Source organism: Dipodomys merriami, unplaced genomic scaffold (assembly GCF_024711535.1).
Source record: "Dipodomys merriami isolate MVZ:Mamm:240054 unplaced genomic scaffold, mDipMer1.0.p SCAF_198, whole genome shotgun sequence".
NCBI classification, from domain to species: Eukaryota; Metazoa; Chordata; class Mammalia; order Rodentia; family Heteromyidae; genus Dipodomys; species Dipodomys merriami.
Genome location: NW_027203359.1, coordinates 250,080 through 266,695, shown reverse-complemented (window position 1 = coordinate 266,695; position 16,616 = coordinate 250,080). Strand labels below are relative to the sequence as shown.

General features: G+C 46.6%; 1 protein-coding gene across 1 annotated transcript in view; it reads right to left on the bottom strand.

Annotated features, from left to right (window-relative positions):
- Positions 1-1,780: 1,780 nt before the first annotated feature.
- LOC138831483 (fibulin-5) overlaps positions 1,781-16,616 on the bottom strand; it is a 69,961-nt gene continuing 55,125 nt past the window's right edge. The window contains exons 8-11 of the mRNA XM_070028544.1: positions 14,808-14,930; positions 13,671-13,797; positions 10,256-10,451; positions 1,781-2,713 (exon numbers count right to left, since the gene is read on the bottom strand). Of these exons, the coding sequence (XP_069884645.1) occupies positions 2,552-2,713; positions 10,256-10,451; positions 13,671-13,797; positions 14,808-14,930 (608 nt within the window). The 3' untranslated portion in view covers positions 1,781-2,551. The remainder of the gene's footprint in view (positions 2,714-10,255; positions 10,452-13,670; positions 13,798-14,807; positions 14,931-16,616) is intronic.

Sequence of the window (16,616 nt, the reverse complement as noted above, 5' to 3'; positions counted from 1 at the left end):
AACACAAGATGCAATTTAATTTTGAAACTTTTGTCAACTGGAATGGGTAGGGGCAATAAAGGGGCAAAGAGGATGCAGTGGCTGGAGAAAACCTAAACTGAAGCAACTAGGCCACAACTCTGAGCTTCACAGTATTGGCTGCTTTTCTTGTGTGAAGATACTGGGTTCAACTTTCAAGTAGCGGGGGAGGGGGGAGGGAGATGGGAAGGGATGGGAAGGGGAAGCAAAGGAGGAGGCAACAATGCTTGATAAGAAATGTACTCATTATCTTGCCCATGTAATTGTAACCCCTCTATAAGGTATTTTCACAATAAAAAAAATGTCTCACGAGCTGGGCATTGGTGGCTTACAACTATAACCTAGCTACCCTGGAGGATCTGAGGATCGCAGTTCAAAGCCAGCCTGGACAGGAAAGTCTATGAGACTCTTATCTCCAATAAGTTATGTTACCAAAAAAAAATGCTGGAAGTGGAGCTGTGACTCAAGGGTAGAGCATTAGCTTTGAGCACAAGCAGATCAGGAACAGTGCCTAGGCTTTCCTGCCCAGGTTGGCTTTGAACTGTGATCCTCAGATCTGGGTCTCCTGAATAGCTAGGATTACAGGTGTGAGCCATTAGCACCTGGCATCTAGGGGTTTTAATGAGGCATTGTCAATAATGACTAGTATTTGTTGGTTTTCTGTTTTGTTTTGTTTTGGTGCTGGTTCTAGGGCTTAAACTCAGGGCCCAGGTACTGTCCCTTAGCTAGCCTCTTGAGCCACACCTCCACTACTAGGTTTTTAGTGGCTAATTGGAGATAAGAGTCTCACAGATTTTTTCGTGCCTGGATGGCTTTGAACCACAATCCTCCTATCTCAACCTCCTGAGTAGCCAGGATTACAGGCACAATGCCTGGCTTATAACTAATCTTTTTTTTTTTTTTTTTTGGGTCCAGTTGTGGGGCCTGAACTCTGGGCCTGGGCACTGTCCCTCAGCTCTTCAGCTCAAGGCTAGCACTCTACCACTTGAGCCACAGCGCCACTTCCGGCTTTTTCCTTTTTGCTTATGTGGTGCTGAGGAATCGAACCCAGGGCATCATGCATGCAAGGCAAGCGCTCTACCACTGAGCCACCTTCCCAGCCCCTTATAACTAGTCTTAAACATCATGATGTGCTGGGTGCCTGTGACTCACACCTGTAATCCTGGCTACTCAGGAGGCTGATGTGAGGATCTTGGTTCAGAGTCAGACTGGTCAGGAAAGTCCGTGAGACTTTTATCTCCAGAATATGGGAAGTTGTGCTGTGGCACAAATGGTAGAGTGCTTACCTTGAGCTGAAGAGCTCAAGGACAGCACCCAGGCCCAGAGTTCAAGCCCCACAACAACCACCACCAACAACAAAATCCTGATGCACAGGCCCTACTGAAGATCAACATCAGTCTTGGAAGTGACTCTTGGTTTTTCCTTCAAAGCTCTACCAGTTATCAATCCATACTGGTAGGCTTAGGGGCACTGACTTGGGGTGGCACTCCCTTCCCTGTGATAGTCCTCCAAGTAGTCTTCATAACAGAGAGATTGTCAGTGGTTTTCCAATAGCTTCCCCTAACTTTAACTTTATCCTCCTCCTTTCACTGTCCCCCTCCCACCCCTACCCAACTGTCTGTCAGCTTTCCAACATCATGGAGGATAGTCTAACCCTTTGGAGCCCTTCCCAAACCACTAAATGATAAACAAGTTTAAATAAAACTAAAACCAACCCTAAGAGCAGAATCATCTACAGTGTCAAAATGAACCAAACACAAGATCTCTTCAAATATTTAATCGGTTTTGGAGAACTCTGCCTTCCAACCCAGTTGAGTAAAAGTTCTAAAGAAAGCATGATTAAGGAGTCCTCAAGAAAAAAATAAAAGATAGGGGAAGCTGGGACTGGAAGACAGAACTTAACATGTGCCTGAGGCCTTTTAAAGAATTCTAGCACTTAAAAAATACTCAAAATGCACAAGGAAAGATTAAACAGTTATACAGATTTAAGAACACTGAAAACCTCTTTTATAGCTGAACATACCAGACACAGTTTTGAAATAGACTCTTTAAAAACCCTTACATCCTGTTGTGGTTTGTTTCCATAGCCTTCTCCGTACATGCAAGAAGCAAACTAGCTAGCCCCAGCATTCCCCGAAATCTCTTGGGCCTTTGCAAAGCAGCAACGCAACAAGAGACAGAAGTAGAAGAGGTGAGAGCAATGTTCACAGTCTTTGAACACCATTCACACCCCAGCCAACCTAATCTATGTTTCTTTCAAAAAGATTGGGAGTAAACTGAAGGCCTTGAAAATCACCAATGATCTCACATCAGGGTGGCCAACAATAATACTTTTTGATAACGGTTTCATAAGAGCTGGGATGTCCTTCAGAGGATAAAAAAGGCAGGGGTCAGGACACCAGGCTGCCTCCTCTGGAACAGTTCAGCAGGAAAAGTGCAACGTCTGTCTCGCTCTCATTCTTGCTCTTGTTTCCTCTCTTCTCCTGTCCCTTGGTGCTGGTGAGCGGCAGTGTCCCAGGCTGCGGCCTGAGGCTCAGAACGGGTACTGCGACACGTATATTCGCAGTCGGATCACAGAGCTGCCTCTGAAGTTGATGACGGTGTTGACAGTGATCATCTCCAAATCCAGCTGGATGTCCCGGGGACCTTTGATGGGACGTGTCATCACCAGAGTGGCACTGATGGGGCCTGTTTGCTGCAGACAGAGGGGTTGACATTAGCAGAAAGTCAGGCTGATGGCCCTTGGCAATCAGTAGTGCCATGATTTCCCTCCAACTCTTCCTACCCTGCACCTGGTTCTAAGTCCTTAGCATTTATGTTGTAAATACAAAATCTACAGGTGATTTAAGGTAAATGAGAGGTCATAGATCATATGTACCTATGCAAATACTATGACATTTTACTAAGAGACTTCAGCATCAGCATTTTGGTCTCCTCAAAGTTCTTGAGGTCAGTCCCTCACCATCCTAAGGAATAATTGAAACAAATGAATGGGCCATTGAGCAAACTTGTTACACCACTCAGGACTATCCCTTCATCTTTGCAGGCCTCAGATCTAAATGAAGTTTTACATCAGATCAGTAATTGTCAAACAATAACATCAAGAGCACTGCGGGATTTTTGTTTCTCTACTGATTCTGTGGCTTGAACTCAGGGCCTCGGTAATGTCCCTTAAGCTATGCTCAAGGCTAGCTCTCTGCCACTAGGTGCCACAGCTCCATTTCTAGTTTTTGAGTGGTTAGTTGGAGATAAGAGTCTGACAGGGACTTTTCTGCCCAGGCTTTGAATCACCATCCTCAGATCTCGGCTTCCAGAGTATTATAGGTTAGAGCCACCAGCACCTGGAGCCCAAGACTTTCTAATTTGAAGTAATGCCTACGAGAGGTGACATTTGTTAAGAGTCCTTGTCTAGAATTCTGTGGTCGCTTCCAGTTTCATCTTCCATGACTCTATCACTGAGCAGCTAATAATTTCATGTGAACTCTTCCCTTCCATGGACTAGTTTTCTTCTTTTTTCTTTTTTTTCCAGGGCTGAGGACCAAACCCAGGGCCTTGCGCACGCCAGGCGGGCGCCCTTCCTCTGGGCTAAACCCCCAACCCCTTCTTCTTTTTTCTTATCTTTTCCTTTCCTTTCCTCTTTTCCTCCCCCTTTTTTTCATTTCTTGGAAGTGTTGAGGATCAAACTCAGGGCTTTAGTACTTGCTAGGTAGATGCTCTACCACTTGAGCCAACCCCTCAGCCCATGGAACCTTTTTCTAGAACTTTAAGGGAAGCAGGGAGAAAAGGCTGGCATCAATTCAGTGCCCACCAAGGAAGAGGCAAGGAACTATTCCAATTATTTCCATGGACTTCCATTATTCTAATCCCCATAAGAACCCCAAAAGTTCTTGTTATTGTAAGTGCAGTCCCTAGACCCATCAACAACTGTCACCAGGGAGGAGTGTCAGAAATGCAGATTCCCAGGCCCCATGTCCCACCTACTGAGCTTGATAGAATCCCAAGGTAATTTTTGTACACCCAGACCACAAAAAAAAATAAAATGCTGATCTAAAAGCACAGGATTCTAGTGAAAGACCCCAACTGTCTAAGAGCTGTCCTAAAAGTATGTCCCATTATCTATCATAACCAAGCCAACTGAGGCCCAGTAATGCTCATTGCTCAGGGTCACCTGACTAGTCTAGAGAAGAGTCTTTTAGGTTTGTCTGTCTCATCTAAGTCACTTTGACACTTTGAATTACCAGAAGAGACTAAGTCTTTTGCCTCTTCTCCCTGGCACTAAATGAAAGATGCTTTGGGTCCATGGGATGGACAAAAACAAGACATCAGCAGAGGAAGTATCATGACAGAGAATCAGGTTGGGCTGGACAATCACGTCCCAGAAGCTGTTGTGTCCAGAAAATGAAAGCAACAGTCTCCGTGAAATGAAAGAACTTGACTTGTGTAAAGCCATACCAGGCAATTATTCTGTCTCCATGAAGGAAGTTCCTGCTTCCTTGGGAAAGAGCTGAATATCCCCAAAGACTGCCACTGGCAGAACAGGGGCAGGGCTGGCACAACGGATGCAAGCCACGTACTCAGGCCTCCCCTGTCTGCTGGGCAGCTTTTACAGCCTCGCAGTCTCCTCTTGGTATTGGCTTTCTGTGTTCCCGTCAGCATCCGTGTCATTGTCACCTCCGTGTGCAGAGGATCTCTTGGACTTCCTTGCCAGCTCTTGCAAAACCTCCAAGCCCTAGGCCAGGACTTCAGCCATATAAGGAAATGCCCAGAGCATTTACATATGCAAATCTCTCACCAGCTTTCACTATTTGCATGAACAGAGGCCAACGCTAAGGACAATAAATTCATGCGATAGACCTCTAGAAGACAATTTACAAGGCCTAAGGTCCAAAGTGGGAATGGAGTTTGTGGAACCTTTTAAGTTATTCCTTTGGGTTTCCTGGAAAAGGTCACAAAACTGGGGCATGGTATTAGAATATCTGATTCCAAAAAGGTTGCTTCCACTCCCACGCTCTACAATAGGGTCTCAGTAGCTCTCCATTTCCTGTCACCACACAGTACTTGCTTGACTTGAGCATTGTGAATTTATGTTCTGGTGGCTCTGTCGTGTCTCCCTCTCCCGGTTTGAGCATGAATATTTGGGCAGAAGCTTTCATCCTGTTGGTTTCTGAATTCCAAGTGCCTGACTCAAATCTCCATTGATCGTGGTGCCCAATGACTGATACAATAGAAGAAAACATGAGAATGGCTGAGCGCTGGTAGCAATAACTAGAACAGGAAAATGCTTCCATGGCCTGCCACATCTGTGTCTTCCTGGTCCTGCTCCCAAATGCACACAGGCTTGCTCAACTTGTAGGTTGGCACTGCCTAACATGTGGCAAGCAGCCTAGCAGGAAAAAGTCAGCTTCCCTGGCCCTTGTCACCTGGTTCACGTGTGTCATGGAGTAAATACATTTTTGGCACAGGCTGAGCCTCATGACCATGCTCCTTCTGGCCCGAATTATATCCCCAAGCCACCTGGCGAAAATTAAAAATTAATCACCTGTACTCTGTCCAGGTCTTGTGATGCCCAAGGAGCCTGTGTGAAGGTACAGGTGACTCCATGCATGTATGCACACACATATGCATGTATGCACGCATGTATGTGCATGGGTACCTAGGTGAGTGCGTGTGCACATGTGGATGTTAACTTGCCTTGTGGATGAGATAATGCTCCTCCCCAAGGGTTTCTTGTAAAACATCAGTGAATCTCAGGGTAGAAGGAACTGAGTCCCTCCCCACTACCCCATGATGCTCTAGGGCTCCCAGGGGCTCATAGCTTCTTAACAACAGTGGTAACAGGGGTAGCAATAGCAACAACCAGTGTCTACACAACAATGACGAAGGTTTTCTCGAATACTTTCTATTGTGACTAGGTGTTAGGACATATTTCTCTTATTATCTTAATTTCTTCTGAGGCCCCAAGTTATAAGGATAGATAAAATATACCCCACACTCTAAAGAGAGCTGTAAAGGCCCTGAATAAGGACTGCCTGCCTGGGTGTAAGCACATCCCACCAGCACACTGTCAAAAGTCTGTCTGGGATACAGGGGGCGAAAAGGGGTTAAAAGGCTTGAGGTGATTCTACTGCCCCCTTCAGGGACGAGTCAGACAAATCTCCAGTCACCCACCTGGTCATCCTGTGAAGTGACTGCCCCCTAGCAGGGCACCAATGCCCAGCTATAATGGTAACAATTGAGTAAAACCTTGGCCATCCCAGCCACGCCCTTTCCACCACCTGTACCCCCACCTAAACCAAAGGAGCCACAATCACTGCTGCTCCTGCATGGAGGGGGAGAAGAAAGCTGCTTGCTCTGGACCAGGCAGGGGGAAACTTGACACTGAATGAGGCTGAGAGGCTGAAGTTCCCACTTTAAGCCAGCAGGACTTCTGATGAATGGGACACTCAGGAGGAACTAAAGGTGAACGATGAGATGTCACATAGTTTGCGTAGGTTTGAGTCAGAGGCAGAGAAAGGGGAAGCTCTTGACTCTTTTACCCCAGCCAAATGCCGCTTGTCAGCTAAAAAAGTCATTCTGTGGACCAGGAGCTAAGCTAAGTGGATGAGCTCATCTAATCCTAATGTAAATACTGTTTGGAACCCTTCTTTACAGAAGAGGAAACGGAGGCCAAGAAAGGCTAGGTGACACCCATGGTCACTTGCTTGGGGCAGACTGAAGAACACAGAGTGAAGCCAGTGAGCCTGGCCCAGGAGCCACGCTACACTCCTGTGACTGGTCTCCTGGTGAGGTCTTGTGGCTCTGGACAACTTGAACACTCAGAAGGCCAGCTTAATTGGGCCAGTTTCTCTCTCCTGCTCCTCTGCCCTTTCCTCCTTCTGCCTCAGGGCCCTATGCTAAGCCTTTACTTTTTCTTTCGTGTGTGTGTGTGTGTGTGTGTGTGTGTGTGTGTGTGTGTGTGTGTGTGTGTGTGTGTGTGTGTGTGTGTGTGTGCGCGCGCGCGCGCCTCAGGGCCCTATGCTAAGCCTTTACTTTTTCTTTCGTGTGTGTGTGTGTGTGTGTGTGTGTGTGTGTGTGTGTGTGTGTGTGTGTGTGTGTGTGTGTGTGTGTGTGTGTGTGTGTGTGTGTGTGTGTGTGTGTGTGTGTGTGTGTGTGTGTGTGTGTGTGCCTGCCTGGAGTAGTGAAGTTTAAACGCAAGGCTTGGACACTGTCCTTTAGCTTTTTTGCTCAAGGCTGGCACTCTACCACTTGAACCACAGCTTTCCTTCTGGCTTTTGATAGTTCATTGCAGATAAAAGAAGTCTCACAGACTTTCTTGCTGGGGCTGGCTTCGAACCACAATCCTCAGATGTCAGCCATCTGAATAGCGAGGATCTGAGCCATGGATACCTGTTTCCAAGCCTCTTTTCTCATCCTAGAATGTTTGAGGGGCATTGAGGCCAGGAGTCACCCTTATCCTTGGGTGTTTTCAGCCAGTATCCCTTTGTTCTCTTGGTATCCTTACATCTGTCTTCTGAATAAAGGCTAAAGCATTGGGCCCATCTTGCCATTTCAGAGAGGTATAAGCTCTGTACAGCTCTGATCTCTGAGTTCCCAGGGCTCCCTTGCTGTGTGACAGTCTGGACCCAAAACAAGTTCCCAGAAAGGGGATGTCCCACCTATCCATTTCAGGAAAGGTCAGTTACCTTTCCCACCATCCCCAAGTGCCTCTCAAGTCAACAGCCACAAGGGCTGTTGGGTAGAGGGTTACTTGGGGGATGGTGTCATGTGGAGTGTCATCATGCCTATGAAAGGCCCTGCAAATCCCCTGATTTGCTCAGGGTTGGAGCAGGGACCAGAGGCAGGGGGTATCAGTGACAATGGATATTCAGAATATGTCCTGTGACACTTTGTCCTTCAGATGACAAAGGACAGCCAGCCCACAGAGGCAAAGCAAGGGCGTTCTGCTGTGGTAATTATATGTTTAGAGAAAAGAATACAGCTCTGCCTCTTTCATCCTACAGAAACTCTTCTACTCTTCTATACTGCCCCCCCCCCCCACACTTCATCCCAAGCCCTCAACGCTGCTATCATGATCTACTGAGCCAGGTCTACTGGAGCTCTTTGGATCATATAACCAAGAAGACCTGGTTACCAAAACTATACTAGTGAGAATGCTCCAGGCCCTGAGACCTTTTCTTTTCTTTCATTCTTTTTTCTTTTTCTTTTCTTTTTTTTTTTTTTTGTCAGTCGTGGGGCTTGAACTCTGGGCCTAGGCACTGTCCCTGCTCAGCTCAAGGCTAGCACACTACCACTTGAGCAACAGCCCCATTTTCGGTTTTCTGGTGGTTAATTGGAGATAAGAGTCTCATGGACTTTCCTGCCTGGGCTAGCTTTGAACTGTGATCCTCAGATCTCAGCCTCCTGAGTAGTTAGGATGACAGGCGTAAGCCACTGGCACCCAGCTTCCCTGGGACCTTTTCTAATCAGTTCTTTCCACTGTTTCTGCAGATTGAAAGAATCTGTGAGGAGCTGGGAATGGGACTCAGAGCTCTAACATGGAGCTGTTGTGTCACTGTCCTGAGGGCAGTCCCCCTGCCTCCCTACCATACCTGGTGGTTCGCATGAATCTTCTGCTAGAAATGCAGTATCCTGGCAGAATAGACGGAATCATGGCCCCAGACATAGCCAGCTCCCAAGTCTGGTTATTATATAAGGAAAAGAGGTTTTATATACGTGATTAAGAATCTGAACACACAGGGAATCTATCCCAGATGATCTGGACTAGCCTTAAATCTGATCACATGTGTCATTCTGAGAGGGTGGCAGAGGGAGATGTGGTATGTACAGGAGAGGAGGAAAGTGTGGCCAGGGAGATGGAGACAAGGGGGCATGGCCAGGGTCAGGCCATCACTAGCAGCTGCAGTAAGCAACAAATGGACTTTCCTCTAGAGCATCTGAAGGGAGCTCAGCACTGCCAACACCTTGAGTTCATTGCAGGGAAGCTGATCTCAGACATTTGACTCATAAAACTACAAGAGAATAACTTTCTGTTGTCTTAAGTCACCACCATTGGGGTGACTTGTTACAGCCCTCACTGGACCTTTCTGACCATCTTCTGAAACAGGTTCCCTGGAGCTCTGGAATCTGCTTTTTGGACAGGTGTCCAAATTCAGGCTGAAAGGTAATATCACTCTAAGCCAGGGTCTCTAAAGAGGCTTGATCCCTCCAAAGAATGTAGGAGATAAATCTCAATAATATAAATAATATGGCATTAAATCTACATAATTTGTAAAAAAAAAACAGTGAAAATATTTTTATGATATGTGCTTTAAGACTTTCTACTGGTACAGTTAAGTCAATGCAGCTCTATCAAACTTTATATGATAAGAATATCTGTAGCCGGGCGCTGGTGGCTCACGCCTGTAATCCTAGCTACTCAGGAGGCTGAGATCTGAGGATCGCGGTTCAAAGCCAGCCCGGGCAGGAGAGACCATGAGACTCCTATCTCCAATAAACCACCAGAAAACCGGAAGTGGCGCTGTAGCTCAAGTGGTAGAGCGCTCGCCTTGAGCTGAAGAGCTGAGGGACAGCGCCCAGGCCTGGAGTTCAAGCCCCATGACCGACAAAAAAAAAAAAAAAAAAAAGAATATCTGTATCTGAGCTATCCAATATGGTAGTCAGAAGTGCTAGAGAATACTTGAAATGTGGCTAGTGCCATAGGAGAACCAAAGCTGCCATTTTATTTAACCTTGATTAATTTAGATTTTAAAATTTAATTCGATTTTGAAAGTCATATTGGCTACTATGCAGATAATGCTGAGAGTCTACTTACATGAGCTACATCTTTCCAATCTGTTGGATGTGAGAACTACAAAAGCAAGTATTTGGGAGTATTTTCTTCACCACTATATCCTGACTTTCTGGAAGTACATAGTAGGTGCTGCACAAATATTCGTCAAATAAGTGGATGAATACATTGAGAAGGGAATGTCTCCTGCACTCTTTTAGAAGAAAAACAAAAAGACCACAAGTGCCTCCTGGCCTTAGTTCTCACTCCAGTTGTGAGGATGCTGGAGCTCAAGGAGGAAAAGCATCTTTCCAAAATCCACACAGGAAGTGACAGAAACAGAACCTGGCATTCCTGACTCGTAGCTTTTCTCTCTTCACACCTGACCCTCCTAGATGCACTCTTACCTGTTCCCATGACAATACCGTTCATCATTAAAGATGGTGGCCTCTGCTCACCACTCTCTCTTACCCGCATATAGAATTCGCGACCTTCATTCCCAGATTTGATCTGGAAAATATAGTAGGCTCCAGGGTAGCGGGTTGTGGCTTGCATCTGGAAGATGTCAGCAGGAACAGAGCGTCCTGACACCACATCCATGTCCCGGAACAAGATGGTGAAGGGCTGGTCTCTACAGCCAGTATTCTCAGCGGGGCACATACAGCGGCTGGTGGGAGAAAAATCATGTGAGAAAGCTCAGCAAATCCTCTCCTGGTGCAGGTTGTGTTTCAACTCTTGTTCAAAACAATGAGGCTACACCTTTCCTATCACCAAATGCTATAACTGGAGAGCTGGCTCTGTTCTCAAAAGTCGCCAGCCTGTAGATAAGTTCTGCTTCCTAGAAACAGCCTTTTCTAGCATCAGATATTCTGGCAACTAGAGGATACAAATTACATCTCTGGTTTTCAGAACACTGGCACATCCTTGAATGTGCTTTACAATCGTTAAAATGTGCGGATGGACACGTAGTCCCTTCCCTTCCCAGCCCAAAGATGCTCATTAAGACAATTTTAAAAGTGAAAATTACATTACATCAATGAGTCCCATGGATCTTCTTACCCTCTCTATTGTACTTAGCCCATATTATATTCTGTATAGAATATAATTGAATCTTTTCATTAGATAAACAAAAGCTCAGAACTTACCGTGCACAAGACATGACATTAGACACTTGGAAATTTAATAACCAAGACTGTGACTTCAAATAGCTTACTTTCTACTGAGAGGAACAAATTAGAAACATAAATTATCTATCATATAAAGTAGCTAATTTGAAACACTAACCACAGCATGTCCTCATATAAAATCATTGACATTTAATGCCACCCCAATTTATCCCTGGCCCCTCCCTTACTCTCCCCCCTCCCTCCCCCCTCCCCCCCACTCCTCATTATTGAGAATCCTTGTAAGAAGTGCAATTCATAAAGAATGAGTTCAGCTCTGGACCTGTGCCTCTGTGTCCAACACGGCAGGTTAATATTGCTGGTTTTATAGCACTCTCTCTCCACTCCCAATCTAGCCACAAAACCTACTGGTTCTACTGTTAAAATAGGTTCCAAATCTATCTCCTTGTCACCATCGCCACTGTCCTGGCCATCCAAGCCTCCATCACCTCTCACCTTGGCCCCTGTGTAGCCTCCTAACAGGACAGAGTACCCCTTGTCACACATAAATCAGACTAGCTCTTTTCCTTGTGTGAGACTCTGCAGTTAGCTGCTGCAACTTGAGTGAGCATTAAACACCCATTTTAGCTTCCAAGACCCTACAGGATCTGGCCTCTGTCAACTTCTCTTGCTATTTCTCACTACCTATACTCTCAGACTACAGTAACTCAACTTCTTTCCAGCTCATCAAAGTTACTCTTGGCTTTCAACTGCTCCCTCTGTTCTTCCCCTCTCAGTTTAGTTAACATCAACTCACCTCTCCAGCTTAGCCCTAAGGTCATTTCCTCAGTGGGGCCTTTAGACTCCTAAGTCTAGAACAAGTCTAGCCTCCTCTTCCTTTTCCTTGTAAACTTCCCTGCTTTCTGTTGAGAACCTGTCCCAGTCTATGACTGTGAATTCATTTATGCACCAGTTTGCTCAATGTCCCATTCTTCCACTTCACTGAGCTCCACAAGGGCAAAGCCCACAGTACCTTGCAAAGAGCAGGTGCTCCACTAAGAGTTAACAAATGAGAAAGACATACAAAGAATTAGCCAAGTATCGTTTCTTTTAAGGCTGCATCCAAATAGCCAAGTCAAAATATCTCTGGTGCCAAGACATCCACATAAAACATCATGTGTCACACAATGTTTTAAAATAAGTACTTCCTAAAAGAAATTTGGAGGAGGGATCACTGGCTCCCAGATGAAGAAGATCACGAATAGCTGAGAGAGAGGGCATTTGAGCAGAGATTTGAAAGATGGAGTGAGTCCACTGAGACAGAAGGAATGCCTTCCATCTGGCAGGAAGTGTGTGTGCAAAGGCAGGGAAGCTGGGCACATGGGGCAAGGGTGCCGGTGAGAGCAAATCCTGTTCTGACTGGCGGGAGCCCAGGACACCTGAGTTAGTGGGCAAGAATCAAAGGAGAGAAGAACCAAGTATTTTCAGTGCCAGGGATGAGACTTGGCTGGTAACACCAGCGCAGAGCTGCCAGTTGAACAGGATCAGTTCCCAGTCACAGACAAACCCAGGAAGAACCAGGCACAGAAGCTGGCGAGAACAGCCTGGAGCTCTGTGCTCTGCTACAAAGAGCCCTTGAACCAGAAGTCCAAGAGTCTTGTTCTAAAGGGTTGCTTGGAAGCACAATTCTTAACAAGTGAAGATGGTTCTGAAGGATCAACCTGTCCTGGATTTGTTGTCTTTTTGCCTATTTTGATCAAAATAGGAACCATACTAAAAGCCATGATTCCGGCCTCTTATAAGTGCCTCAGTCCAGAAGGTGGGGGGCGAGGGGAGGGACTGATGTATCCCAGGCTCTCTACTGAAGACTTGGAGTTACTTAGAGGTGGTAACTGTGTGGCTGACTGGAGAGAGGAGGTGTGTGTGTGTGTGTGTGTGTGTGTGTGTGTGTGTGTGTGTGTGTGTGTGTGTGTGTGTGTGTGTGTGTGTGTGTGTGTGTGTGTGTGTGTGTGTGTGTGTGTGTGTGTGTGTGTGTGTGTGTGTGTGTGTGTGTGTGTGTGTGTGTGTGTGTTAAGTGTAGTCTGAGATGGAACTGATATGGTACAAAAGGGGCTAAAAGAGAAGGAAAAGGAACTTGTAGGATGCTAAGCTCAGGAAACAATGTCCTAGCACATTTGCCTTATTGAAGATGTCTTCTCTTTATTTTCTCTTCTCTGTGCTAGTATATATCCTCTGGTGATTTTGTGAGGCTTTGGCCATGATGAAGTCAGAAACCTGATTAGAGCAAACTAAATATCCTCAAGTATTGAGAATTCTCTAGAGAAATCTTCAGCAACTCGCCACTCACAGAACAGTCCCAGGAGATCAAAAGCTTTCCCCCCCTAGGAGCTTGTCTGAAAAGCAGGCGTATGGGTCCTAACACAGGCCTACTACATCTTGAATGTGCACTCATTCTCAGGTAAGGAAGGCTCTGTGTGTTTTACCTGAGATGCCCAGAGCCGAAAGACATGAAAGGGAAAAGGAATTTCATGAATCCTGACTTTCTATTTGGTTAGCTTCCTAGAAAACCATCATGCAGCTTAGGTGTGAGTAGGGAGAGTGGCAGAGAAGAGAGTTTGTGTGCACAGACACACATATTCTGTGCACACACACACACACCTACACACACACACACAGTGCATAGTCAGGTCTCCTAAATTCTTGGCTGGTGCATTCTCCTTTACAAGACGTGGTCAGCCTCCTGAACCAGGTCCTCACCTACCTAAGGGTGAGTGATGACTTACTTATCACCAATCAGCAGGTAAGGTTCCTCACAGCGGATGGGGTCGATGCATTTGAACCCCCCTTGTAAATTGTAGCAAGTCTGTAGCGGGGTGCAGGTATGGTTTCGGTGCTCACACTCATTGATGTCTGAAATGTGGGGTAGATAGAAAAAAAAAGTGTCGGTTCCGGACCTTGTGAGTGGAGTCAGGAGGCGCAAGCCACCTGGCCTTACTGAGTTACACTACTCAATATGGCAGCCATTGGCCCCGTGTTGCTCTCATTAGGCCATAGAAATGTTGGTACTATAAATTGAGATATGTTATAAGAAATCCAGCAGATCTCTATGAATTAGTACATATAGCTATATATTCAGTATCTCATTCGTCATTTTTATGTTGAATATATGCCAAAATGATCAGATTTTGGATTGGCTATGCGAAGTAAACTACAGGATTTAAAGTAATTTCTCCTGTGTCATTTTTATTGCTTTTTAATTTGGCCGCTTGAAAAATATAAGATTATATCGATGACTCCCACTTGTAGTTCACATGATATTCTTTTTGCCCAAACAGGACCACAGAGAATGCTTGCTCAATATTTGGGATAAGGCAGCTTTCAGGAGACTGATCACGGAGCAGCTACTTCTGTATAGACCCAAGCAGGGAGAGTGTGGGGCTGTCAATCTGGACAGTCATCATCAAGCCCTTTCTCAGCCCAGGATCTGGACCCTCCGCGGAACCTTGCTAGGTTTCTCATGTGCACAAAATCTTGTTAGCATTCAGCTGCTAGGAAGCCAACAAAGGCAAGCTGAGTAAGGCCCCACAAGGCCTGGTAAGAAACCCAAGCTCTGGTCTCCAAGTAGGGCCTGATCACAAGTTGTGGTTGAGTCTGGAGCAATGCTCAGAGAGGCTGCAGAAGATCCACCTGGTCAGGCAAGAACCAGCCCCCAAGAAGTGCTATCTACCGCTCCACATTTTGTTACTGTGGGTGGCCCATGTCACAGAGGAAGGCATTAGCTCGGATATCTTGTCCAGGGCTGCTACTCTAGGAGCCACCAGCACCCACTCATATGCCACTTCCCGGAAGCTACACAGGACTCCTCAGCCCTGTCTGCAGATAACCACTTGAGCCAGCTCTGGCCCTTTGGATAATCTTACCCTGGCAGCTTCGATTGTCATCCAGCAAGATGTAGCCTGGTGGGCAGGAACAGAAGTATGTGCCAGGCTGGTTCACACACTCATGCTGGCAAAGGAATTCGGAGAAGCTGCACTCATCCATGTCTAGGGGTTGGGGGTAGGGTGGTAAGAGGAGAGACAGGTTACATTTGCCATGTTAGTATCACAGAATATCTGGAGATGGGGCCTGAGTAGTCCTCCACTCTAACTCATGCATTCTCCTAATAGATACAAGGACTTTACTGCCACAAAGATACCAACTCACGTCTTGAACACTTCTGACCACAGGAAGCTCATCACCCAGTGGGGCCCGCTGAGACTTGGACAGCTCTAATGGTTAGAAAATTCCTCCAGCAAGCTTCCCACATCCTCGCCTATGGCTCAACCGCATCATTGACTCGTTACTGACAATGTACTTGCACTGTTGGAGCGCCCCTCCTCCTCTCACCTGCCCAGGGGACCTGGATTTGCTTATGCACTTGGGTTATGGGTGCAGACCTCTTCCCCAAGGCCCCAAACCATTCCCTGGGTCAGGTTTTTCACTGGACAACCTTAACAGGGTCCACAAGGGAGGAACAATATTGTTCCCATTGCCCAGAAGGGGGTGGAACCCATTACATTCAAACATCATTGGACCAAAAAGAAATGTAAAAAATCTTCTTATAAGAGAAAAGTGCAGGGTGTCCTGGGGTAGGTAAGCCCCCAGTCTCCTATATTCTGCCTGCCTTGTTTGCTCCTGGGACAAGGGACACATTGGCCGCTAGCCAGCCTGAAACTAGCCAGGCCAGGGCCTCCCTCTGGCTGTCCCCATGAAAGTAGGGGAATCTCAGCAGCAGAAGCAGGAGGTCCAGAAAAGCCAGCCCTTCAGTCACATACAGAGTTTGGCAACAGAGTCCCCATTTGTGCCTCATTCAACAAACACGCCAAAGAAAACATGTTTTTCTTGAATTTGTTGTTTCCCGAAAACTTGCTTTCACTAGTTTCCCCATGTGACATGTCCTTGGATTACTCTGTAACTCACAGGCCACTGGTGGCTCAGATCACCCAGAGAGGCTGTCAGCAGGAAGCAGGTCTTTCCCCCACGGTGGGAGAATGCCAGGTGTGACACACCTGCATCTGACAGGGAAAACTAGGCTGATTCTCTGCAGTAACATCTGTTTCTGCTGGGTCCCCCCAGAGAGAGAGAGAGAGAGAGAGAGAGAGAGAGAGAGAGAGAGAGAGAGAGAGATGGATCCCTGACCCCAGTCCACCATGTCACAAAGAGGTCCTTATTTATTTCTGTGAAGTTTTCAAGTGCCCTGTCTTCTTTTAGGAGACTTAGTAGTGACACTGCCAGTTCTTGAGGCTTGCCCAGCATGGGGTGGGGGTGGGGGTGGCGCACAGGGCGGGAAGGGGTGTGTGTGAAAGGAGCTGACATGTCTCAATTATTTAATCCTACCTCAAGCCTGCCAGGGAAGCGCTGTCACTGTCTGTATTTTCCAGAAGAAAAATTGAGGCTTGCAGAGGTTAGGCAATTTGACCGAGTTCACAGATAATGAACAAGTAAATAGAAAAGCTGGGACTTGAATGCAGCCAACATCTAGATTTGATGCTAGTAAACACGATGCTGTAATATCCCCCTGAGTAATGATGTGCAAGACTTCCAACCAATGGATTTGGGAGGGTCCTGCAGTGGGGAGGGGGATCCCCCCAACAAGGTTAGCTCCAGTGCAGATGGGGGGTGTGCAGTGACACCCACCCCTGCCCTGCATTGAGGAGGAAGGGGAAGTAACTGACCTCGGCTCTAGCTTT